This window comes from Metschnikowia bicuspidata (assembly GCF_001664035.1).
Source record: "Metschnikowia bicuspidata var. bicuspidata NRRL YB-4993 chromosome Unknown METBIscaffold_3, whole genome shotgun sequence".
NCBI lineage: Eukaryota > Fungi > Ascomycota > Pichiomycetes > Serinales > Metschnikowiaceae > Metschnikowia > Metschnikowia bicuspidata.
The window spans coordinates 1-24,998 of NW_017387733.1; the positions used below are offsets into that span (position 1 = coordinate 1).

At 50.4% G+C, this 24,998-nt stretch overlaps 11 protein-coding genes and 1 non-coding gene across 12 annotated transcripts; 7 read left to right on the top strand and 5 right to left on the bottom strand.

The window, feature by feature from the left end:
• Positions 1-404: 404 nt before the first annotated feature.
• METBIDRAFT_t120 lies at positions 405-492 on the top strand. The gene has a single exon. It is a non-coding gene; the product is annotated as a tRNA-Met (tRNA).
• A 78-nt stretch (positions 493-570) lies between these two features.
• FPG1 (Fpg1p) lies at positions 571-2,003 on the top strand (the record flags this gene model as incomplete). Its single annotated transcript, XM_018857434.1, has 3 exons — positions 571-588; positions 675-1,026; positions 1,069-2,003. 3 exons carry the CDS (start codon positions 571-573, stop codon positions 2,001-2,003), a joined length of 1,305 nt encoding a protein of 434 aa, XP_018711347.1.
• Positions 2,004-2,094: 91 nt separating this feature from the next.
• Positions 2,095-2,511, bottom strand: METBIDRAFT_164531 (uncharacterized protein). The gene has a single exon (XM_018854644.1). It carries the CDS (start codon positions 2,417-2,419, stop codon positions 2,186-2,188), a length of 234 nt encoding a protein of 77 aa, XP_018711348.1. The 5' UTR covers positions 2,420-2,511; the 3' UTR covers positions 2,095-2,185.
• A 1,084-nt stretch (positions 2,512-3,595) lies between these two features.
• On the top strand, positions 3,596-5,789 carry MAE1 (malate dehydrogenase (oxaloacetate-decarboxylating)). The gene has a single exon (XM_018854645.1). It carries the CDS (start codon positions 3,809-3,811, stop codon positions 5,714-5,716), a length of 1,908 nt encoding a protein of 635 aa, XP_018711349.1. The 5' UTR covers positions 3,596-3,808; the 3' UTR covers positions 5,717-5,789.
• Positions 5,790-5,861: 72 nt separating this feature from the next.
• Positions 5,862-7,140, bottom strand: METBIDRAFT_68681 (alpha/beta-hydrolase; the record flags this gene model as incomplete). The annotated part of the gene is made up of 1 exon (XM_018858372.1): positions 5,862-7,140. Exon 1 carries the CDS (start codon positions 7,098-7,100, stop codon positions 5,862-5,864), a length of 1,239 nt encoding a protein of 412 aa, XP_018711350.1. The 5' UTR covers positions 7,101-7,140.
• A 573-nt stretch (positions 7,141-7,713) lies between these two features.
• On the top strand, positions 7,714-8,953 carry ADK1 (adenylate kinase). Its single transcript, XM_018855869.1, has one exon. It carries the CDS (start codon positions 8,060-8,062, stop codon positions 8,807-8,809), a length of 750 nt encoding a protein of 249 aa, XP_018711351.1. The 5' UTR covers positions 7,714-8,059; the 3' UTR covers positions 8,810-8,953.
• A 313-nt stretch (positions 8,954-9,266) lies between these two features.
• METBIDRAFT_11457 (uncharacterized protein) lies at positions 9,267-10,799 on the bottom strand (the record flags this gene model as incomplete). The annotated part of the gene is made up of 1 exon (XM_018853994.1): positions 9,267-10,799. The coding sequence occupies one exon, from the start codon at positions 10,797-10,799 to the stop codon at positions 9,267-9,269; it is 1,533 nt and encodes a 510-aa protein (XP_018711352.1).
• A 3,449-nt stretch (positions 10,800-14,248) lies between these two features.
• On the top strand, positions 14,249-16,015 carry YHM1 (Yhm1p). The gene has a single exon (XM_018854649.1). It carries the CDS (start codon positions 14,640-14,642, stop codon positions 15,540-15,542), a length of 903 nt encoding a protein of 300 aa, XP_018711353.1. The 5' UTR covers positions 14,249-14,639; the 3' UTR covers positions 15,543-16,015.
• On the bottom strand, positions 15,870-18,093 carry METBIDRAFT_164632 (uncharacterized protein). Its single transcript, XM_018854648.1, has 2 exons — positions 16,700-18,093; positions 15,870-16,356 (listed from the first exon to the last, which is right to left on the bottom strand). Exons 1-2 carry the CDS (start codon positions 17,852-17,854, stop codon positions 16,198-16,200), a joined length of 1,314 nt encoding a protein of 437 aa, XP_018711354.1. The 5' UTR covers positions 17,855-18,093; the 3' UTR covers positions 15,870-16,197.
• On the top strand, positions 18,094-20,125 carry METBIDRAFT_164761 (uncharacterized protein). The gene has a single exon (XM_018854650.1). It carries the CDS (start codon positions 18,333-18,335, stop codon positions 19,647-19,649), a length of 1,317 nt encoding a protein of 438 aa, XP_018711355.1. The 5' UTR covers positions 18,094-18,332; the 3' UTR covers positions 19,650-20,125.
• A 2,575-nt stretch (positions 20,126-22,700) lies between these two features.
• On the top strand, positions 22,701-23,132 carry METBIDRAFT_41293 (uncharacterized protein; the record flags this gene model as incomplete). The annotated part of the gene is made up of 1 exon (XM_018857379.1): positions 22,701-23,132. The coding sequence occupies one exon, from the start codon at positions 22,701-22,703 to the stop codon at positions 23,130-23,132; it is 432 nt and encodes a 143-aa protein (XP_018711356.1).
• Positions 23,133-23,375: 243 nt separating this feature from the next.
• On the bottom strand, positions 23,376-24,507 carry RIP1 (ubiquinol--cytochrome-c reductase catalytic subunit; the record flags this gene model as incomplete). Its single annotated transcript, XM_018857594.1, has 2 exons — positions 23,376-23,968; positions 24,462-24,507. The coding sequence occupies 2 exons, from the start codon at positions 24,505-24,507 to the stop codon at positions 23,376-23,378; spliced, it is 639 nt and encodes a 212-aa protein (XP_018711357.1).
• Positions 24,508-24,998: the final 491 nt, after the last annotated feature.

The following is a 24,998-nucleotide window of genomic DNA, read 5'->3' on the forward strand; positions in this document are numbered from 1 at the left end:
CTCACGTCGCACACAATACAATAAAATATGAATCAAAGAGAAACTATCACGAAACTGTGATCTTTGATAAAATAAAAATAGAAAATATATTTGTTATTGCTGTCCCATTGCTGTTATGATACGACATGAGCCAGATTATAGATTCTGGGCATCCTGTATAATACGAAGGACGAAGAGTCTAAACATTCCTGATCGGGGTTACCCCTCACCTACTGTATAGAAGGGTTCCGAACTATAAAGGAGCGTGAGGCTGAGACATCCCTGAAGAAGGATAACACTTTTTAGACATCGAGAATACGACAGATAGACTAGGCCTATCCACTAAGGCTGAACTATCTATAAACCGATCTACTCGTAGTTTAAGAGACAGCTCCAGGCTGTTTCATAATAATTGCCCATAAGGTGCTTCACTAGCTCAGTTGGCAGAGCGTCAGTCTCATAAGCATTGTTTGTGACATCTGAAGGTCGACAGTTCGAACCTGCCGTGGAGCAACCTAATTTTTTCACGTCCTGTTTTTTTACTCCATACAAAACTGGTGGCGAATAGTCGTCCCTCTACACCTATCGAGCATGCCGGAAGTAGCAGAAGTATGTCCAACCTTCACTTTTTGAGCCCTCAGAGCTACACTCGCTTATCATAGACACGACCGTTTCTTCACATACTGACTAGTTAGGTTGCTCACGCGTGCGCCCTGCTCCGAAGAAATGTTGTTGGTTTGACCGTACGGCGTGCAGTTTTGCCTTTGGACAATTTGCTTTTCCCGATATTGAAAACTGCCGAGAATCCGGCAGCGGTCATTCACCAGACAGAGAATCATTTGGTTGGTGCCACAGTTCAGAGCCTGGGCCGCCATGGCAAGTATTTTTGGCTCAGATTCAGGACGGCATTGGGTGCCCCTCTAGTCATGCTAATGCACTTTGGCATGACAGGGAGAATCCGCATGCGGGACGTCCACTCCCATATGATATTCATGGAGAACGGCGGGGATAGGAAGGTGTTGGAGGCAAAAAACTCGCATATTGCGGGTGTCTTGGCCACTGGGGCCAAACAAGAAGATTTTGTAGTAGGAGGCGATATCGAGCAGGAAAAAGACACAGAGAAGGCCGCGGATAGTGAATCCTTGCCTGAAGTTTGGCCACCCAGATTCACCAAATTTGAGCTTTTTTTTTCGGGCCCCAGCTCTGCGCCCGGACGCTCCATTGATTTGGCCTTCCTGGATCCTAGACGCTTGGCCCGAGTGCGTTTTCTCATGGGTGAAGAGTACTCCACAGACAACAAGCTTTTGCTGATGCCACCGCTACGGGCCCTAGGCCCGGACTACTCGAAACAAGGCACGGAAAGGAGCACCTTGGATGGCGAACCCCTGCCCGATAGCCTTGCCGATTTTAGTGGGGACCCCGACCCGAACCACCATGGCCGGCCACGGCTTTCGCCTGAAGAGTTTGCGCCACTTGTTCTCCTGAAGAAAAAGCCCATCAAGGCGTTCTTGCTTGACCAAGAGTTTTTCGCAGGGATAGGCAATTGGGTCAGCGACGAAATCCTCTACCACGCAAGAATCCACCCAAGCGAAGTGATTTCCAGGAAGATCTCGTCACCGGAACACCCGGTACTCCGCCGGCTCTACGATGCGATAGTTTTTGTGATGGAAGAGAGCGTACGCGTTGAAGGAAACGCCAGGCTTTTCCCTGAGGACTGGCTCATGTTGCACAGATGGGGCAAGGGCAGGAAGGAGCCGCGAGCTGTCACCACTGCGGGTTATACGGTGGATTTCCTGACCGTCGGTGGGCGGACGAGTTGCTTCATCCCCGAGCTTCAGAAGCCGTTAAAAACAGAAGACGGTAGCGAGATGGCAAGGGACGTAAAGCCAAAAAAGGATATCTTGCTTGATAAGACGCCAACGCCCAGCCCGAAAAGCACACGACGAAGCAAGGCGGTCGAGATAGCGAAGATTAAAGAAGAGGAAAATGTAGGGGTCAAAAGGAGAAGGAGGGATGGCCACTGAAACCAGCAGTGTGTGCCATTTCCAACAGAGGAGCAAACCACTGGCGCAGTGTCAAATAGACCATCTGGAAGCAAGAATGAGTTCCATGAACAGATTCATGGGGAGCAGTAGTGATCATCCCGCACAAAATGATCCATCACTTCGATGACGAGACTTAAGAACTTTTCACTAGCATCTTTTCTTCACCTTGCAGAATGTGTCAGAAAGATCAGCGAACGACTGGTTGTCAGGTGTCTGCAGATGACATCATTCATGAAGAGTGCGTCACGACGCTTATTGGATGCAACAGCATGAGTGTTGACATGTTCTTCAAAGCACTTTGACGACAGTAATTCCTGGTACCATAATCCGACGCCCAATTCAAATGATGACTCAATAAAGGAGAAAAAAATACTGAAGCACAAAAAGCTAATCATGTCCCTCCCTCAAAACTCACCTGACAAAAACAATCTGAAAGGACAGCTGGATTAGTGTCTTGTGATTGCCTCATATTTAGCAAATGCTGTCACGTGGCAACGCGTCTATTTGACCATTCTCAAATACAGCCCCACGGCAAGTAATCATTCTCCATAATGATAACTTCTACCGAAGGCCAAGCGCCTATTTCAGCAGACACGTCGCGAAAACGCGTGGCGAACCAAGGTGTTGAGCGCACGCGGTGCAGTCGGAAAAACCCCGATGCCCATCAAATGACAGGGTCTGTTCCGACTTCTCCCGATGTTTCCGCCGCTTGTTTTTCTGCAGGTCGCACCTGGGCGTAGCAGGACAAGCACTGTTTTGTTGACTCGGCACACAAATTGGGCCAATTTGACGAGAAGGTGTTATCCCATGTTTTAGAAAGGGCCATTTCTTTCTTTCCATATTGCAGATGGACGGCTCACAGGATCAAAACCAGTTTTATTGGACGCCCAACTGTTTCGTCGATAGCTGCTCCGTTTGATAAATTGAATGCGGGATGAAGGTGCAGCACATAATCTGTTTTTGAAGCGACGCGAGAAAGCTCAAATATTAGCGCAGATCTTTGAGATTCTTTGTGAGTCGGGTAAGAGCTTTGCCACGTCGCAATGCCCAATTTTTTAACGGCGAACCCTCAAAAGCGCGTGCGGCTCGAGCGGGGTTTTGAAAGAAGGTTGCAAACGGTGCGCAATGTTGAGCATCACCATGCCAAAATGCACTATCAAGCAGCGAGAACAGGACGCGATATATACCCGAGACCGCACAATTCCAAAATTGCTGAATCCATAGGCCCGGCCAGAAATAAAGTTTCCGAGCCTAGGGCGAGGCTCCGTATGCCCAAAGTAACTTTGCGCGGTAGCGGGCGCTACCCGAGATCAGCCGAAGCCGCAAGCGGAATGCCCCCGGAACTGCCCGATGAATAAAAAAAACCTCCATGGCAGATTTACCAGCAAGCCATGTCATTGTCACGAGAGCTGCCACCAGCTGCTTTAGAAATACCTGGTTCAAGTTGATCTTGAGTTGAAGAAGATGAATGCTGATCAGGCCACAATGCAAAGCATAGAACTTGGCTTGAAACCCCTCGGAAGTTACTGATAGGCTTTCGTGGTGCATATGAAGATGCGCCAAAGGAGTCCTCGCACGTGATCCGAGGGAGGGGTATCAGGGCCGGAACACAGGATATATAGCTGCGCTGAACCCGCGGAAATCGCCAAGGCAGAATATTCTAAACGCACAACACCAGGTCTCATCTGAACCGAACATATTCGAATCCTATTCATCTTTTTTTTTTCAGTTCACTCTTGCGTCAAAGTGTGGTCCATTTCGTATCATCATCATATTTTTCCGGAATGTCGTCTGTTCTTTTGCAATCCAGGCCAATCCTTAAGTCGTCAAGATTGGCCCGTTTCCAAAGCATTGCTGTGAAGCCTGTTTCTGCAGCAAAACCAAAACACACCCATACAATCAAAACACCCGTGGGCGTCACGGCCGCGCTTGCAGCTTTGAAACCAAAAACAACACGTTTATCAATCGAAGGCCCCATTGAATGTGATCTCCAGGGCTTCCAGTTACTCAATTCCCCCATTTTTAACAAAGGCTCGGCTTTCACTGTTGAGGAGCGTGCGGCTTTTGGGCTAGATGGTTTGCTCCCCTCAAAAGTCAACTCTCTTGACGAGCAGGTGGACCGTGCTTACACGCAGTTTAAGTACTTGAAGACACCGCTTGCCAAGAACGATTTCTGCAGGTCTATGCGCTTGCAAAACAAGGTACTCTACTACGAGCTTGTGAGGCGCAATATCAGGGAGATGCTTCCAATCATTTATACCCCAACCGAGGGTGACGCGATCAGCAACTACTCCCACAGATTCAGAAAGCCCGAAGGATGTTTCCTCGACATAACTCAGCCCGAGACCATTGACGAGCGCCTTGCTGCATTTGGTGAGGCCAAAGACATTGACTATATTGTTGTTTCTGACGGTGAAGGCATTTTGGGTATTGGTGACCAAGGTGTTGGCGGCGTCAATATTTCCTCAGCCAAGTTGGGACTCATGACGTTGTGCGCAGGTATTCACCCAGGCAGAACATTGCCGGTGATTTTGGATGTCGGCACAAATAACAAAGAGCTCCAGGAAGATGAATTGTACATGGGGAACAAGTTCCCTCGTGTGCGCGGCGAGGAGTACTGGAGCTTTGTTGATAAGTTCATCAAGGCCGTGAGGGAAAGGTTTCCGTCTGCTGTTGTGCACTATGAAGACTTTGGTGTTACCAGTGCACGTACCATGCTTCACAAGTACCGTGAATTTATCCCCTCTTTCAACGACGATATCCAAGGCACTGGTGCCGTGGTCATGGCGTCGATTACTGCGGCCCTTAAGTTCAGCAACAGGGAATTACTCGAAACCAGTGTTCTTATCTACGGTGCTGGATCCGCAGGCTTGGGTATTGCTGATCAGATTGTTAATCACATGTGTTCGCACGGCTCGTCTGTGGAAGACGCTTGCAAGAAGATTCACATCATGGACCGCCGTGGTGTGGTGCTCCAGTCTTACAAAGACTCCCCTGAAGGCCAGCTTCGTTATGCTGACCCAGACAGCGAATGGACGGGTGTAAACGTGAGAAGTCTCAAGGAGGCTGTGGCACACGTGAAACCCACAGTTTTGGTTGGTTGCTCGACCCAGGCTGGTGCTTTCACTGAGGATGTCATCAAAGAAATGTACAAGCATAACCCGCAACCAATCGTTTTCCCACTCTCCAACCCAACCCGTTTGCATGAGGCATTCCCTGTTGACATCATGAAGTGGACAGACAACAAGGCCTTAGTTGCCACAGGATCGCCCTTCCAGCCTGTCGATGGTTACCAGATCTCCGAAAACAATAACTGTTTCACTTTCCCAGGTATTGGCTTGGGTGCTGTTTTGTCAAGATGCACTACCATCACGGATACTATGATTTCTGCAGGTGTTGATCAATTGGCATCCATGTCGCCCAAGATGGACAATCCAAAGAATGGCCTTCTCCCTCGCTTAGAGGAGATCAATGAGGTTTCTGCTCATGTTGCCACGGCCATCATCTTGCAGAGTTTGAAAGAAGGCATTGCTCGTGTTGAGAGCGAAGAAAGACCAGACGGTGGATTTGTCGAAGTGCCAAGAGACTTTCAGAAGTGTTTGAAGTGGGTGAAATCCCAAATGTGGAGACCTAATTATAGGCCATTGGTGAAGGTGCAGCATGTCCCCGAGATCCACACACATCAATACTAACACATGCCACAACATGTCGTAACATATTCAGTGAACATTCAAGGCGGAATGGGTCCGCCTTGACAGAAATGCACATTTATAGACCTAAATAATTATTCATCATGGTATGCATCAATAGTTTTAAGAAATTGTAAGTTGAAAACGCTCAAAGCGTCTCATTCAAGAATTTGGTTAATCTTGTGACGCCAAAGAACTGATTCAGATCGAAGTCTTTAACGTTGGGCTTCTTCTTCATGCGCAACACCTTCTCGATCTTTTTCGCGATATCGTGCTCAAAGTACAACATTGCGTCATGAACGCCCATCGGTTCCACATAAGCAGTCAAGTTGGCATTCCCAGGTTGGCCGTGACGAGTGAAGGTAAACTTAGCTTCATCTTTGTACCTTGAGAACGCGCCGTATTCTTCGCCCTGTGGATAGTTCAAAGCATATGATGCCCACTGCACGATGTCATCCCTAAAACTCTCGTCTTCGCCTAGGATCAAGAACACATCATGGTTTGGGTCTGAATAGTTTGGAATGGAAGACCAATCGTCTCGGGTTCTTGGAGTCTTACCACCTGGCGAATATAACAAAGAAAAAGGATCTTCAAACCCTATCATGTGCTTCAAGTCCGATACAGTGGAAAAGCGATGATATGTAATCAAGTCTCGGTCCTCATTATCATGCCACGAAGTCCCCTCTTGCGCGTCAGAAGGAAGGGGACTTAGTTTGACCCATGGACTAATGAGCACGAGTTTAGAAGGGTAAACAACCAGCTTTTCTAAAGATCGTAAGAAGATGGTATATGCTATGGCAAGATGGCCGCCGGCAGAGTCACCCATTAGAGTAATATTGTGATTTCCCTCTTGAATCAACTTGTTGTATGTATCGTCAAGCTGATGTAGCTGCGTGGGGAACGGATAGCCATCTGAGACAAGTTTGTAGTCGAGAAACAAGATGGAGGTTCGTCTCTGAACCTCTGGATCCAAAAGCTGGTATACTGAAATAACAGACTGGATCTGCGAAGGCACGGTCTGGATATAGTAGCCACCGCCATGACAAAAAATGATCACTGGGTCTGAAGGCTTTCTGTTTTTTTGCTTAACAAGCCAGAAAGATTGAGCATCGAACCTCTCACCGTATGCGGAACAATTTTTGACCAAAGTAGACAGAATGAAAGGGATGACTTTTCGGATCAAAAAGGAATTGGTGTGGGGGCCGATGAGTTTGCCATCCGGTATGTCTACCGTCAATGCCGCCCTGTAGACCCGCAAGCGAAGACAGTTAATTAGCTGACGGCTGTATTTCCTGAATCGGAGACCCCCAAATATATAGAATCTTAGAACAACAATGAGAAGGTCCAAAGGGAGTTTGAGGAGAACACATATGGACCGCAACGACATGGCATGTGTGTCTTGAAATTATTTTTTTGTCACGAAAAACGGTGGTCAAGTTCAGGCAATGATAAGGCTCCAAGATATAAGGTGTACTTATAGTGGGGCATGGCTGATAAGAAAAAAAAGAGAATAGAAAATTACCACTCACGTTTCATGCTGAGGTCTTCATTTGCACGTGAAGTTCGACTAGCCAGGGGGCAAAATAGACAGGGGGCGAACACGATAGCATGTGTCGTTAATCCCCTGATTTCTTTATGAGCCCAATATGGAACAGCACGTGCAACCTAGTATTATTTATAGTAGCGACACGTAACACAGGAAATTCCCTATTTATATAATGTTTCGTTTTTTTTGCAGCCATGCCACTGGCACGAACCGAGGACGCAGGCCTAAAGCGGGGATACGAGATCTACGTGTGTATAAATGAGGGAGCAGCGGAGGTTGCCTGATTAGGAAGTGACGTCATATAAGTATCTATAAAAGGCCAGATGGAAAATGAAGGCCCCAAATTTTCAGGGCCGGGGTGTTAGATAGTATTGAACAAACTCCGGGATGTTGGCCAGTGCCCGGACCGGCGGCGGAGGGCCGGAGATACGGTCGCCGACACACCATGTCACGTGACAGAGGCATGCGGTCCAATAGAGATTTGCGAACGGCGAGCGCGACCCAAGGTCACGTGTCACGGGGCTCGTTGTACCGCCTGAAAGCAAGGTCGCTGCCGGACACCAAAGCGCTATGAATATTGTTTCTTTTTTGGTGTTCCAGATGCCTTGGGCACTGAAACACTGGCCCTGGCCTTGCCCGGCCCGTCGTCTCTGCTAAGGGAGGCGCCGGCGGGAGACACCCCGGGAGTCACGTGACGCGCACTATCTGCACTCCCGGGTTCCCCAACATTGGGTGAAAAAAACGAGCCCAATCCCCAGAGCACTGTCAAGGACGGAATAACACCACCAAACCATCGAAAAATGTCTGTTGAAGATCTCAAATCCACCATTGGCAAATTGCAGGACAGAATCCACGCCTTGGAGAAGAAGGCTGGACTCACGCCGGACGTCCCCGAGTCGATCAGAATGGTGTTGATCGGCCCTCCAGGTGCCGGAAAAGGCACCCAGGCTCCAAACTTGAAGGAGAAATTCTGCGCCTGCCACTTGGCCACCGGCGACATGTTGAGAGCCCAGGTTGCAGCCAAAACTGCTTTGGGTGTCGAGGCCAAGAAAATCATGGACCAGGGCGGGCTTGTGTCCGACGAAATCATGGTGAACATGATCAAGTCCGAATTGGAGGACAACAAGGAGTGCCAGCGCGGTTTCATCTTGGACGGGTTCCCAAGAACGATTCCTCAGGCCGAGAAGTTGGACTCGATGTTGGACGTGAGAAAGACGCCTTTGCAGAGTGCCGTTGAGTTGAAGATCGACGACGAGTTGTTGGTGGCCAGAATCACCGGCAGATTGGTGCACCCCGCCTCTGGCAGATCGTACCACAAGTTGTTCAACCCTCCCAAGAAGGACATGATTGACGATGTCACTGGTGAGGCGTTGGTGCAGAGATCCGACGACAACGAGGACGCGTTGAAGAAGAGATTGGTCACGTACCACAAGCAGACCGAGCCCATTGTCGAGTACTACAGAAAGACGGGTATCTGGAGCGGAGTGGATGCGTCGCAGAAGCCCACCACTGTGTGGAGCGACATCTTGAAATGCTTGGGCCAGAAGTAAGCTTTTGGCCATGCTGGGAGTATATTTATCCTCTGAGCCGGGCACGGATGCACCAAGGCCGGGACGAGTCCGATGGCCCTTGTTGAGCAGTGCACGTATATACACTAGAAGAATGCAAGATATGCAGTTAGCTTCCGGCGAAGGAGAGATGGGCCTTGAAGGCGCCTTCTTCGATCAACAGTAGGCAAAGGTGATGGGATACCATCAGGGTAGCAGAACGCGGCGTAGATGCCATGCAGCACAGACGCCATGTAAAGGCATTAGCCGAAGAAACCGGGCATCAGGTATTGTAGAAGTCACCGGGCATCAGGCATCGCAGAAGTCGGGCATTGTAGTAGTCAGGCATCGCAGAAGACAGGCATCGCAGAAGACGGACGCCAGACACCCAGAGACATGGGCACGAGCCAGCGGGCCCGCACGCAGCCCCGGCAAGACCCCGGGCGGCGAAAACGCAGCCCTAGTAGAGCCTCTCCCTTTTGAGGAGCCTGTCGCCATCGTCAGGCGCCCCCCGCTTGCGGCTCGCCTCCTCGAAGCAGCTCACGTGCACGATCTTGCCCGCAGCGCCCGGCACAGCCATGCACGCGTCCCACACCCACTCGCCTAGCGCGTCTTTGTAGGTGGGCTTGACCTGCTCGCGGCACACCGTGCACATGTTGCTGGTGTTGCTCTCCGTCGAGGGAATGACCACGTAGGCCTCAGCCGCTGGCGCCTCGGGCACGGGCTCGCGCCTCTCCGGCCGCGGCGCCGCCTCGTACTCGAGCAAGTCGTCGTCGCGGAACTGCACCCACGCGTAGTCGTCGAGGTACCAGCTGCGCAGCTGCACGTTGCTCTTGAAGTTGGCCTGTTTCTGGTTGATGCGGAAGTGCCAGTCGAGGTGCGTGCGCTTGCGGGCCGCGCCCGCCGCGTCCGCCGTGAACCGCCGGCCACACTGGGCACACTTCAGCGCCTTGGTCTCGTACAATACCTGCACCGTGGCGGCCTCGAGCTCGGCCTGCGTCACAAAGCGCTGCAAGTCCCGCGCCGCCCCGGCGCCCGCTATCCACTGCAGCACCTTGACAAGCTCCTTGTACTTGATCTGTTCGTACTGCGACTTGTGCGTGAGGTTGGCGTCCGCCAAAAGCCGCTCGAGCGCGGACGCCGCGCGCCGCCCGTGCTTGCCGGGCGTGTGCTTGTGTTTCGGGAGCACGAGCGTGTACTCCGGCACCGCGCCGCGCACGAGCGCCTGGTCCACGGCCACGAGTCCGGAGGCCACGAGCTCCGAGAAGAGCGCCGCGGCTCGCGGCACAGGTGCAGCGACCGGCGGCGCCGCTGGCCCGGGAGCAGCCCCCGGCACCTTCATGGGCGCGAGTCTCGCCTGGATCCCCGCCAACTCGCCGGGCAGGAGCGCCTGGCTGAGCAAGAGCACGCGGAGCTCGGCGAGCGCGGCCTTTTTGCCGGCGAGCGCGGCATCCGCGGGGTTGGCAGCGAGCTTGTGCGCGAGCAGGGGCAAGATGGCGTCGATGTCAGCCACAAGCGAGGCTGCGGTGGGCCCGGCAGGCGGCTCTGGCGGCAGCACCGCGTCAAGCTTTTTATACCCTGCCTGGCGCAAGAAGTCGCCGATGCGGGCGAGCTGCGCCGGCGGGAAAAGCGGCGCGCCCAGGCCCTTGGTCTTGGTCACGCGCCACAACTCGTAGATCTTGACGAGCCGCGCCCGCGTGGGCTCGCCCACCAACAAGTACACGTGGGAGAAAAGCTTGAAGATCTGCTCGCCGGCAAGCACGTTGTAGGGAGGCCCGACGGTCTTGACGATGGAGTCGAGGAGGTACAAGGCGAAGAGCTTCTGCTCGGGGATGCACTTGTGGATGCGGTCGGCGATGGCATCCAAGATCCCGGCGGCGCTGTCGGTGTTTTCTTTGGCGATGATGGTCAAGTTGTCGATGATGGGCCGCGAGTTGAACGTCAACTCGGCGAGCGAGCTGGCGTAGTCCTCGACAATGGGGGAGCGCGTCATGGGGCTGCCGGCGGAGAGGGTGGGGGGCTTCTGGTGTGGAGAAAAACGAGGGGTTGTAAAGGTCTGGCGGGATGCTGGGGAGTTGAATGACGGGAGGTTTGCGCGGTGGTGCACGGGTGTGGAGGTGGGACGTGTATGTGATCGTGTATGTGATCGTGTATGTTGATGTATGTTGATGGGTCATTTTGATGGTGTATGTTGATGGTGTAGACCAAAAGTGTGAGCGCTGCAGCAGAGGCAGATATGTAGAGCTTTGACAGGAGTGCCAATGGCGTCCATGGGTTATTCATATGGCGGGAAACGTATGGAGTCTGCATTTTGTTTTGTATTTATTGTCATCAAATGCTTTTGGTGTAAACAGTGGGTAAACTGTGTATTTATGCCGCAAAAAGGCGTTGAACATTGTGTATTTGATTTCTCATTATTATTTGAGAACTTGTATGGTTTTGGTGTAAGATGCGGTGTAGCTACTGTGTATTTATTTTGTGAGAGGTTGTAAATTCCTGGGGTAAGGTCGTGTGTAGCTACGGTGTATTTGTTTTGTGAGAGGCTGTATCATCTTGGTGTAAGGTCGTGTGTATGTATCTAGTAGGTAAGAGGTTGTAAATCAAGGCTGCACATCAGTGGATATCGTTGTATAGCGTGATACTGAAGCTTGATGATTTATTGATGTTTATATTACAACAGAAAGGGACGGCCGCGTTTTGACACTGCCGTATAAGGGAGCTGTTGGAACACTCTACAGTTTTGCGTCGTTTATAAATGATGTTGACAACAAACATTGCCGTCGTACGTTCTTATTTACTAGCATATAGCAATGGTGTATTTTTGGTATTGCCAGTGAGCATCATACGAATGGTGCAAATGGTGTATGATTAGTTAATAGTATTGGTAAATGAGGTACAGAAGTGATGCATGTTAGATATCTTCGTGGTGTATTAGTAGTGCATTGTTAGTGTATTAATGGTGCATTGTTAGTGTATTAATGGTGTATTGGTGTTGTATTGGTGTTGTATTGGTGTTGTATTGGTGGTGTATTGGTGGTGTATTGGTGGTGTATTTTTAGTGTATTAATGGTGTATTGGTGGTGCATTGTTAGTGTATTAGTGGCAGTTAGTGTATTAGAGGTGCGCACTAATGCTACATGCTAATGGTGAGCTGTAATGTACAAGAATTGATGTAATGTTGATGTACTGCTTATTTTGGCTGCATGCTTTTCCTTGCATGCACTTGGGACTCTATCATCATTCATTCTTCTGATGAAGCTCTCGGAAATTTCATCGAAGCGTTTTGTGTGGCTCAAAAGAAATGTACCCAAGCACCATATCTGCTAACGCATGTCTTATTTCCTCAAAATAGCAAATCCTCAAAATGCAAAACTCACCAAAAAGCACGAGGTACGTAACTAGATTAGTGCGATTTCTAGGGCTTCCCTATCATGCCAAACACTACTTGGTGCCATGATTGAATCGCGATGCATACTTCTTTTGGCATGGCTATACGTGTCTTAACTACGTCTCTGTTCGTTTGATTTTATCAATGTGCTGTATCCGGGTGCATAGTGATGTGACAGGTTTTCTATAGTACGGAAGCTAACTTCAATAGATCAAAATTATTAACAAAGCGTCACAAGCGGACCGCTAATATACAAAATTAACACCAGTAAAGCTCTAGTGCTATGTGTTAGGTGCAGATTTGCTAGCAGAATATATCAGTATAGCCCCAAAACGCATTTCCATCACCTTTTCACTGAAGTGTGCGCAGTATAAAACAAACTAAGCAACCAGCTAAAAGATACTGAGAGAGTACAGAAGGGCCTTATGGCGTAGCTTTACTGGTATAACTTCACTGCAACAGCCTATCAAGAACCTTTGTATTATAAGTGAGCACAGGGATAGGCGGATCGACAAATCGGTATGTAGCTTTGAAGATCAGCATACACTTGTTTTCTTTCACCAGATCTCGCCCACAATGTACCATGATCAATAGTTTCTTGTGTTTTTCTTCTGCAAAACCCATCAGTTGCTATTGTTTATGACTGCATTTTTAACCTGATCATGCCCACGGCAACAGCTGCCCTGTTCTTGGTTTTTCTTTTTTAGTAGGATGCAAGTACAATATTCCCCGCAGTTGAATATAAATTTAGAAGTGTAACTTTGGTGCTGTTTCTCAGCATGTAGTTTTTTGTGTAGCTTCATCCGTAGGTATTGCGGATCTTTGTTACCATAGTTTTTGATGCTGCTTGTTAAGACAGCTTCAATACTATACTGCTCTTACTCAACTCATACAAGTACGCCCGTCGCATATCGCACTTACATTAGCGAAATCAGCCGTGCCATTATTTCAGGTTGCCTATTATATTCGACCTCGCTTCGCAAACCTTGGTGTGTCAATAGCTGGTGCCCTTTCCAGGTGTACCTCAATTTTCAGGGAGACTCAGGGTTGCTTACCCCAAAAAATGTTAAATCAGATCGATAGAGGTTTTGTAAGTACACACAAAGTTATCTGAGGTAATTGGGACTAAAAGAGCTAAAGGGCTGACTTGTGGCCACAGCACAGTGCACTTGAGAATATTTAGTGATAGCAAACCTGACTTTCACATAGTATTAATATGATAAATCCAGAAAACTGTAAAGCAGTTTTTTTTGTTGCTCATGTGGGTCATATACATCGGTCTGGCACGTCATGTCTTGAGGTCTCTAGGATTCTGACTGCTTTCAAAGCAGCCTCTATACATTTTATCAGATCTGCATGTGGAAAATCACTCATAGAAAAAAGCAGATGATAATTGGTGCGATGAAGCCATTGTGTGGATGGAAGGAAATGGCTTTGAATTTTGCACCCGATATCTGCCCAAGAGGCGCGCCTGCATATGGAGAATGGGCTGAACTAAATAGGCCAACAGGACCGTCAATGTTGATTCGTTCGCTTTTAAAAGAAATCCTGTGAATTAAATATACTTCAAAATATGACTGGTCTCTCTTTTTAGGCGACTTGATCTCGAAATTGTACCGGGTGCATGGCCTGGGGTAGTTTCCGGATAAGAAAGGTTTACGCATAGCAGAGGGGCGGGAGAAAGTGAACACCCTCTATTTCGACACGAAGCGCCAGGCAGTTTCTTACACATCTGCCTCTGCCCTCCCGCTCTATTTCTCTTCTCAAACAGCCTTGAGAAAAGAGTGAATAATGACGGAGAACATGCTTAGGGAGTATCATAAGCTAATGCGTTTTTCCGAAGTTGTATTCATCAATTATGCTGCGATGATAGATTAAATGGCAAGAGACGAGTTCCGCGTCCTATAACTGTATATGTATAATTTCTGATCTTGCTCTGTGTCTCCCTTTAAATATTCATATCTTTAATTTGATAGGCCCCGTTCAACGCGAATTTAAGTTCCTTTAAACTTTTCAACATACCAACTCTTCATCAAAAAACGAGAGGACTGAGGAAATCAAAGATGACGCGTACTTCCACAATGTTAGTCTCTGTCAGTTTATAGCCTGTTCAAAATTCAACAAACGGCCCAATCAAGGCACACGAAAGTCTCCGGCCCAAGCCCAAGTCCAGAGCGTGCTTTCCGAGGTTGCGAATTTCCAACGCCGGTAAAAGACTACCAAAAGCCCAAAAATGGAGCCAGCCCAGGGCCTCGCCAGGCCAGAGGCCGGGCACGTGACCCACGGCATCGGCGCCCTTCCTTCCGTATCAGGCAACCGCGCGTATCTAGCCGCGGTGTGCAAATTTTTTTCTCATTTTCCACCACTACATATATATATCTCGCCTGATTTCCCTTCCAGCCTCGTGAAAACACCCCCACAACGCCCGAAAAAACACCCGCGAAAATGTCTCCTCCAACCTCCGACAAAAAGCAATCGGGAATGGCCCGTGTGCTTGGCTCCGCGTCCGCTGGTATCTGCGAAATCGCCGTGTTCCACCCGGTCGATACTGTGTCGAAAAGACTCATGTCCAACCAGACCAGAGTGACCTCAGCCGCGCAACTTAACAGTGTGATTTTCCGTGAACATGCACAAAAGGCACTTGGCGGCAGACTCCTCACTTTGTTCCCTGGATTGGGCTACGCAGCCGTGTACAAGATCTTGCAAAGAGTGTACAAATACGGTGGCCAGCCGTTCGCCAACGAGTTTTTGACATCCAACTTCAAGGACTCGTACGAATCCTTGTTTGGACAGAAAACCGGAAAGGCGCTCATGTCCGCCACCGCAGGCTCGCTCATCGGCATTGGCGAGGTTGTTTTGTTGCCTTTGGACGTGTTGAAGATCAAGAGACAAACAAACCCAGAGGCGTTCAAGGGCAGAGGCTTCTTGAAGATCATGGCCGACGAGGGCCTCGGTTTGTACAGAGGCTGGGGCTGGACCGCTGCCAGAAACGCGCCGGGCTCGTTTGCGCTTTTTGGAGGTAACTCGTTTGCCAAGGAGTACATCTTTGGCTTGTCCGACTACTCATCCGCCACGTGGACGCAGAACTTCGTCACATCCATTTTCGGCGCCTCGGCCTCGTTGATTGTTTCTGCACCTTTGGATGTCATCAAGACCAGAATCCAGAACAAGAACTTCGAGAGCAAGGAGTCTGGGTTCACGATCTTGAAGAACATGGCCAAGAACGAGGGCCTCACCTCGTTCTTCAAGGGCTTGACGCCCAAGTTGTTGACCACCGGTCCCAAGTTGGTGTTTTCGTTTGCCTTGGCCCAGTCCTTGATTCCTGCCTTTGACCAGCTCTTGAAGTAAGCCTGCGGCGGAGGACGCCCACTCTCTGTATATAGTTTGCACCACGTGCCGCTGAGTCGCTCGTTTATAATACCGAATACGAACAATTGAGCTGCCCGTCTTCAAGGCCCTGTCGCGTCACGTGCAAAGAGTCACGTGTCGTATATATCACGTGTCACCCATATCACGTGCGTCGCCTGATCACGCGCAGAGGCGTCACCTGCAGTCAGCCGCGCACGTGCTCCAGCGCTCGCTGCAAGACCCTGATTTCTCATCAGATTACCCCGGTCCCTTGCTTACTCATCCTCAGTCTCCCATACGCCTCTAAAGGAACGCCCGACATTTCTATGCAAACACAAACACGACCGTGATTCGTCTCTTTCTCCCAAAATGAGATTTGTTCTTATCGCCCTATATTCGCTCAAAGTAAATGTGCTCAACATGTTGGTGGCCAACCAACGAACGGCACTGCTCAACCTCAAATATTTGCACAGCCCCACAGTGTATCTGGCGATGGCCACGCTGTGTGAAGACGAGTATCCGGATGTTTCTTTCATGGGAAGCAACATCACGGAGTTCCCCATTCTCTAGTTTTTTTCCCTTCTCACGTGGCTCTGGAGCCTCTCACAAACATGCCGCCCCGAGCGCCTTTGTCTATAGATCCATAATAAATATTTTAGAACCAACAGTATGCACTGGTCGTGTAGAAGAAAACAGTAGTCACTTCGGTGGAGCCATCCCGGTGTTTTGCTCGTGGTGGAAAGTAATACTCGAGGATACTGGGAACCACTGGAAAGCCAAAGTTTTTTGTTTGGAATCTCAGCCTCTTAAATGGAGAAGAAGCTTGAGTCTTTCACATGGAACAGTGCTTGAGAACATCAAGGCCGGAGGCCGCCACAACGTCTTGGGTTTAAAATGTCCCGGGCCACGCTGCCCGAAGCACCAGAAAGCAACGAGGATACCGGCCTCTATTGGACGGGAAAGTACCAGCATTCGCGGCATCCTTCGAGTTCGGCCTGCCACCTGCCTCTGCCAACGATCGAGTCGAATTCTGACTCGGAAACCTTGCCTTCAAGAATGCAGAGCCGACACACGGCCTCTACCCTCCTCTTTTCACGCTGCACTTTCTCGACCGCTTTCTCGCGGATGCCTCCCGACTGCTTCGCCAAGGCCATGGCGTTCTTCAAAAACGCCTTGGCGTTGTTGGCGAGAAGCGCCTGGTGTTTTTCCGCCTGCTCCAAGGGAAGCTGGGACCGCTGGAGATCGATGTCTGAACGCGCAATATGGATCTTGGCGATCTGCGAGATGACGGCTCCTAAGCCCATTTGTTGGCTGGACCCGGCGGCCGATCTGGCGGCCGCAAGCCGCTCGGTTAGTAATTCCTGCGCTACTTTGAGATACTGGTTCATCTTGGAAAGGGCCGCCCAGTATGTCTCTGGGTTTGCAGCGGGCCCGGAGCACACGCCAGATCGCTGCATGAAACAGTCCATGCAATCTGCTGCCAGCATGTACCGCTCGGGGGTATTGGGAAGCAGGGAGTCTTCCCATGTTTTCACGACGTCCTCAAATGGCACGCACGAGGCAGCCGCCGCGTACGCCTTCGAGATCAAGTACTCGTTTCTGTGGGTCTCGGTGATTTCGGCAGATTGGCTCAATATCCCGAGGGCCACTTGGTCTGCGTCGACGGCAAACGTGCCTAGAAGCGAGCATGCGGCCGCAATATCCTGCTCGGAACTGCCCACCGACTCGTACAAAGTCTGGGCAAGATTGAAGCCTGAAATGACAGTGTCGATGACGTCCGAAGCGCTGGTGGGCGGTTCCTCGGTGCCGTCAGCACTCTCCGTTTTGGCCCCACTGGCTGGAGCCTGGAGCTCTGAGACTTGCCGCTGCAAAACTTCGGTCAAAAGGCCCATTGCCCGGCTTGCCAAATGGAAGGATTCAGCGGGAGACTCCGAATCTTCAATGGCGTCTATATATACCATGGCGGTGTTGAAAAGAAGATCCGTCGGGGCATCGGCGCCTGCAAACTGGATCGAGGCTTCGTGGGTCTTCATGATTTCCCGGATTTCCTGCACCACCGAGTTTGCACCAGCGTCTAGCACCTCGGCAACATTGGGGAGCTCAGAAAGCTGCACGCCGTCGGTTCGCTGATACTGCGTGTACACGTGGAATAGTAATCGCAGGGCATTGTAGTACGCCAACAGAAGCAAGTCCCGCTGGCCCGGCGCCCCCACATCCGTGGCTCGCTTATAGTTGTCGAACGCCTTCTGGTAAAACCTGAGCCCCTTGGCAAGATCAGACCCGTGCCAGCGGTCGCCCGATTCCTCGTCCATAGCACCTTCCTCGATGTAATCCTCGAGCGTTTGCGGCTCGTTTTTGGCCGCGGAATTTTCCTGGAACTTGGCTGCCGTGAGAACTCTCTTGCTGAGTTTAGGCCCCGGTTCTAAGCGGTCAGTATAAGGCAGGAGATTGGTGGACCGGCTGTTCAGATGGAGTTCTACTATGCATTCTCTGGGACTGTGGGGTAGCACCCCCGATGTGGGGCTGCAAACCAAGCCTCCGCCAATCCGATGCAGAGCGTTCAAAGTAGAATCCAGAAAAAGAAGGTCCACCAATAAACCCCGAGGGTATCCGCTACGTACTTTTCATCTTTACTGTCTAGTAAGCAGGGCCATGCATCGCCATCACCGGTCTTGAACCAGCGCCTGGTGCACGGGTGTGGGCCGCGGCTGGGTCCTTTACATCAATGCGCTATATCGAACCCACGAGACACGCGAAACCAAAACTACCCCGAATCCCTGGACTAATGCCATGGTCGATTTGTCTGTAGAAGACATCTCTTCAATCCCGCCCGTAGGGCAAGTAAGCAAGTTTCCAAAGGACACGTATGTACATCTTCCCGTAGTGGTGTTGTCCTACACCGTCCTAGAAAGAACGGCGATTCTTTTGGTGACGGACTTCACCAGCCACCCGGACCTGGGGTTCGCCAAGGGCAACCTGCCTTCGTTTCTCCTGCAGCCTTATACTGTTGGAAATCTGGAGGTGAAGAAAAACGAAGTCATCGCGGTGGGTGTTTTCATCAAAAGAGCCCGCAAGGTATGGGACATGTTGAAGGAGTTCCGCCCACAGCTTTTGGACTCGCGCACTTGGGACTTTCTGCGGCTGTGTGTTCTTGCGCTGATCTATTTCAGGCCGCAAGCATATAGAAATGGCTTGGAGGGATACCTCAGCACCATAGACGTGTGGAAGGGGAAGCTCGCGGGCCCTGTTCAGGAGGCTTTGGACACCGATGCCTTTGCCTCACTATTTAAGAGGCTTGCTCACAGAATGACCCCCGAATTGTATCACCAGTTGGGTCTTCAACTTCCAATCGAAAGGCTCATCACCGCCAAGGAGGTCGAGCTGGATCAGCCGATGAATACCCTTGCAGACATCTCCACGCCCAACGCAACCATGAGTTCCCAAGACAACTCAATGCATCCCGGCAATGCCGAGGAACCTCCAAAAAGACGTCGCTTGGATCCCCGGGCAGCAGTTTACCAGCAACAATTCACGCAAGTCCCCGAGCCGCATCTGGAAGGCCACTCCGACTTGCGTCCTGAAACTCTGGAGAACACTTCATCAGAAGAGTATCCTGAATTTCTGCCGAACAACCGATACCGCGGCAATGCAGCAGAGACTCGCAGCCTTATGGGCCCACAAGGTATGGTCGAGTTTACCAAGCTTGCCGACCTTGAATGCGCGTATGTCAAAGACGGGTCCTGTTTTGACACCATGGCAAAAATAGTGGAGTTCCGCCCACCCGCAGAACTTCTATTTGTCAAATCGTTCGGCCGCACAATGAGAATCACGCCCTTCACCGTCGTCATAGAAGAACGAGACAAGCAAGTTTCTGTGTATGTTTCATCCGAGGAGGACATGTGCAGATTCTTTGATATTCCGGAGGTAGAAGTGATTATGAACCACATGCTGTTTTTTCACGCCAGCATGAACTCACTTTTAAACAAGAAGGTGCAAATCCGCATCGAGAGGAAGACAAAATACTTGGTCTCGGGCGCTTCGCTCCCGTATTGGGGAGTATCCTCTTCATTGAAAACCCTCATTCAGCAAGCTTGGTCGGGTGCCTGAATTCCCAATTATGGGTTTGATAATAATGGGGCTATGGGTTTTCGCAACTATGAGCAGGTCACTTGTATTTCGAATCTGCCAGTCAAGACAAAGACAGAATTGGAATGTGAGCTGTCGAAGATGCATGATTAGTCTGAAGACTGCTGTGCACGATCAGGATGTGGCCTCCGCTCTTATCACGCAGTTGGATGGCCACTAGATTTAGGAAGGAACCAAGTCCCGCCTTATTCATGAAATATTGATATGCTTTGTTCATTTCAGGGCGATTCACATCATACGACTATACATGTGCTCAATGTTGTTCTGCGTGCGAAACGTTTCAAAAATACATGGGTTGGGGTAAGAAAGTACCCCAAAGTATCTGTTTTCATTTCATCGTCACTCTAGCGATTTATAGCGAGATTCAGCCTAAGAGTGACGATAACCGAGCAAATTTGTTTGCCTATACCTCGGTCTGGTGTGACCAATAAAGATGCCACCAATTTATACAGGGCAAGTAAGCTGGAGATTATGCCTGTGAATCGTGGTTTGGATGCATCAAACTCTCTTGTCCTGAAAAATCTTGATACAAATGAGGAAGTGATTGTTGACATTCTGCAGCTCAGGCAAGCAGAAGCGGCGTTTGCAATCCTGGCCTGAAATCTCAAGACAATGAATTAATGTCAAATTAATCTCACGCCTTGGGATCAGAAGCATTTACTTCGAAATACGGAACTACGCTATGCAACTAGTCATGTCTTTCTAGGGACCCTAGTAAGAAAGCCAGATCAGTCTGATACTGACACTAGTTATGAGCCACTGTTATCAACAAGATGCTTTTTTAGGCCAGGCACGCGTTACAAGACCCGGGCTATGATGTATTCGTGCGGTGCCTACATATACCGAAAAGTTGTGATCGGGGTCAATAAAAGGGAAAGACCCCGTATTTCAGAATCCCGAAAGCTCAGCAGAAATGATAGTCATCCGGGTCCTGGCATTGCTGACCGACGTTGCAAGGACCTATGGTGGCCTCACGAGTATCCACACAAAGAAGCACACAAAATCTCAGAATACCACACAAGCACAAAAAGAGCACCAACTAGCGCCACCTCTGCTGTGCCATTTATGTCTTAAATTTGGACCCAAGAAGCCGCGTGCAAGCAGCCTGATCATTCCACAGCTGCGGCCTGCATGCGGAACTTCAGCCTGGGCGGCTGCATATTTTCGAACAGAGCCCAGGCCACGCGTGGAAAGCATGCAGTTCCGATACCACTATATGCCATCCCGAAATTTGATGTTTCCATAAAAAATGCGGAATACGAGCCCTGTATACAGACTTCCCAAAATAGATGCCCCACCAGACACCGCCAAAAGAATAGACGTCAGCTTCCCTGAAATCGTGGGGTGGAAAATGAGAAATTTGGTCGGTTGGACAGTAAGTGAGTGGAAATAAGCTGTTGTTCGTGCGCCTGAAATCAGGCCAAAATCCTCCTCATCGCTCATAACCATGGCACTGTCTTACTCATAACCCACCCCTACCTGAAGGCCCAGATCCGGAATTGACCCACTGCTCTAATAATAGTTATATTCATGTTCATCCCTATGATGCCCATCCGTGAGCCACTTTGAACAGTCATACATTTCGCCACTAAGGCATTTTACTGCTCATAAGCGTAGCCCTACTCATAATCCATGCGCATAAACACCCATTACGATCTCTTTTTCATAATCTTTTCTGCGATTCATCTTTCGCTAGCTTGCTTTGCTAACAGCCAGTTTCCTCACTTTCAGCTTTTCCCTAGAACCTTGTACTATTTTCTCAGTCGTACGATCAGCCCAATCTGTTAATATTACCCCTAGCGAGAATGCCACTTCTTTATCAAGCCGTTTCTTGTAGACCATTTTATATATTTCCATATTGATAGCAGATGTCCACTGCGGCCCATAGCTGCCCTCATAATACATTCCATACGAACAATACATTTCCATGTTATTGCATATTCTGATAGGTAGTGATGATCCTTCCAAGTCCCAACAGCCCACCTGTTGCAAACCATTTCCATACTATTCACCCATTCGTTTCGAATACCACACGTTCTCCTGGTACTATATAACCATATCCTACCAAGCTACCCTCTTTTGACCCATCCATTTTTAACCCGTCCTGATTTATGTCGTCCTGTTTTGACCCATATTTTTTGGCCCATCCTTCTAAGCCACGTCCTTCTGACAATACCCACTCCTCCAGTAATACATCCATTCCTTCAACTCTCTTTTTCATCTAGTAACTTATAGCCCGACCAACCCAGTACCCCACCACCCGTCCTTCATAATAACAATTCGTTCCATACTCCACTAATGCCTTCTAATAATACATCCCATACCCTACAATCTCCCCATGCCCATCTTTAATACATTTTATACTAACAACACACACACCTCTACTATCCATCCCATCATTCCTCTCCTATTCCCTCCATCTTTCCTCCAATGGCCCATTCCGTATACTAACCGTCCCCTCCAAAATCACTACCCTTCCACCCGCCCACTGCTCCAGTTTCCGCACCGCGGCCCACTTTGCCCTGCCCAAGTCGTCCTCTCGTCACCTGCCGTTTCAAGCCGCGGGGCCAGGAAACCACAACCCCGGAACCCGCCCCTTGATACACGCCATGCCCATACATGGCGTATCACGCGCACACAGCCCCTCCCGCAGCCATTGTCATCCACGCCCCCTCGCCGGGTCCTTCATAAACAGACGCGCCCGCCGATCTGGCTCGCTTTGCTCTTCTAATTTTATCTTCCATCAGGCCTGTATCGCGGTCTCACCTTGGTTTCACGAAAACGTCCATCCCCGCGCCATCACCATTACCAGCATTACCAGCGCCATTACCAGCGCCAAAACCAGTGCCATTTTCCACCGATCTTTCCATCGCATTTTTTAAAACAATCTTTTCTTTTCTACTCCATAACACGCCCCCCATGCTGAATCCCCGCGCCTGCGCCTTCCAATTATCCAACCTCCCCGGCTGGTTTCTTCTCGTGCTATTACTCCACACCTCCCCCGCGTCCAGCATGCCGCTTGACATCTGCCCCAAGTCGTACGCCGCCTCGCTTTTCAAGCGGGACACGCTTTCCACCGCAGAATCGTTCAAAAGCTGGAGCACGTGCATGGACAACAAGACCTGCAAAATCGTGGCCATCGTGGGCATCTGCGTGGCTGCGTTGTTGGTCATCTGGATCTTGGCCACGTTCGTCCAATGCCTCTGTATGGGGGTCTCGTGCCTCAGCGCCTTGTGCTGCTGCTGTTGCCGAGGCGCCCACAAAAACCGCTACGTGGAGCCAGCCCAGCAGCCCTACGAAAACAGAAACATGTACCCCCGCCAGCCGCCCATGATGCAGATGGAGCAGACCTACCAGCCCGTCCCGCACTACGGGGGCTATGAGGAGAACCGCTACAAGAAGGACGACCACGAGTACACGGGGTACAAGCCGCTGCAGTTCTAGACGCGGCGCCGCCCGCTGTGCGTTTCCAGCGGATGTAGACGCTTGTATGTGCGTTGCACGATTCCCCGGGTCTGAATGCAACTTGTATTGTATATGTATAGGAATTATTTTGAGGTTTTGCTGCCCGTTTCTCAGTTCCCGTCTCATTCACTCGCTTGAATAAATTGTATGTCCCGGGCCCCAAGGGCTTCTTCCTGGAATAGCCGTCGCCGGGCCCGGGCACAGATGGCAGTGGCCCAACGCTTAGCCGACGGTCAAAACGCCATCGTCGGAGAACTCGTAGTTTGGAATCTCCAAGTTCAATGGGGCTGGGCCTCTTCTGATTCTACCGGAGATATCGTAGTGGGAACCGTGGCAAGGGCAGAACCATCCACCAAAGTCACCGGCCTCGCCGATAGGCACGCATCCCAAGTGGGTACAGATACCCAACATGACCAACCACTCGGGCTTCTTGACACGCTGGTCGTCAGTCTCGGGGTCTCTCAAAGAGGACATGTCCACCTTGTTGGCCTCGTCGATCTCGTCGCTGGTTCTGTGTCTGATGAATACAGGCTTACCTTGCCACTTGACAATCACGTTGCTTCCCTCAGGGATAGCAGCCAACTTCACCTCGACCTTGGCCATGGCCAACACATCGGCCGAGGCAGCCATAGAAGAAAGGAAAGCCTCCACGGTGGACTTGGCACCGGCGGCAGACAACAAGCCCATGGAGCCGACCATGAAATAGGCAAAGTTCTTGTTGCCACCCTCGCTTCTGTTGTGAAGGTAGCTGGAAAAGTCCGGCTGCTTGTATGGCGCAAGCACCGAGGATGTAGACGACAAGGCTCTAACAGATCCTGCGAGGTTAGTACATGCCGTGGGTTCTGTGCTCGGAGAGCACGAAAAGAGGCGTGAAATTTTTAAAGGGGCTGTGGGTGGGGCAATGAAAGTGGGTGGATAGTTTTCGGGACATGGAGGGGTCTGATTGTGACGGGCGACGATGGCGGAGACGACAGGCGACCAAGTTCTTTTTAATGGCCTCCTTGGTTTTCTTTGTGTTTCTTGGTACTCGATCCAGGCCACCCACGGCCATGCTGTCTGCGGCTTGTTTTTGACTCTGGCGGGTGGCAATCTTCGATTCCTTGCGGGAGAGAGATATGAGCGAAAGCATACTCGCTGGATCCAACCATTCATTTTCGCTTTGTTTTCTTTTGTTTTTGTTTTTGTTTTTGGTTCTTTGGTTGATTGTCTGCCCCACCTGGCGGTTGCACTCGTGGCACCCCCAGATGGCAGGCCACAGGGACGCTGGGCGAGTATAAAATTTCACGGCTGCTTAGGACTACTACATACCTTTCAAGCCTAAGCTGCTTCTCAACGTTTTGAATGCAAGCGACATTTTCAACTGGATGTGGGTATAGTATAACTGAGGGCCTGGTTTTCTGCTCAAACGATGATAGCTTTTCGCACGAAGCAAATTCGCGGTGCGTTCATTGGCTGGGTCTGCGGCGGGTAACCCCTCGGCAGTGCTCACGTCTTCATTAAGCGGACGGCGCCGAGCACCTGTTTTGGCCAAGGCTTCCTCCCGCTCTAACTCAAAGAAAAGAAAATAGAGCCAGACCGCCTCGCACGTATCTCATTCGTACTTGCCGTGCCCGTTTAGCCCCTGGGCTGTTTTTTTATCTCCGGATCCACTCAGTAATCACCGCGCGAGTATTGGCTGCTGCAGGGCGGAAGCTTGCACCCACGAGCACGTGACACGCCATCAGGGACATCGATGGAACAGATACCCTTCCAAATTCAAGTTTCAATCAAGATTTCTATGCTTGTGGCTTTTCGCGTTGACTAGGTCCGACTGCGAGATGCGCTCGCCTGCCTCACATCGACAGC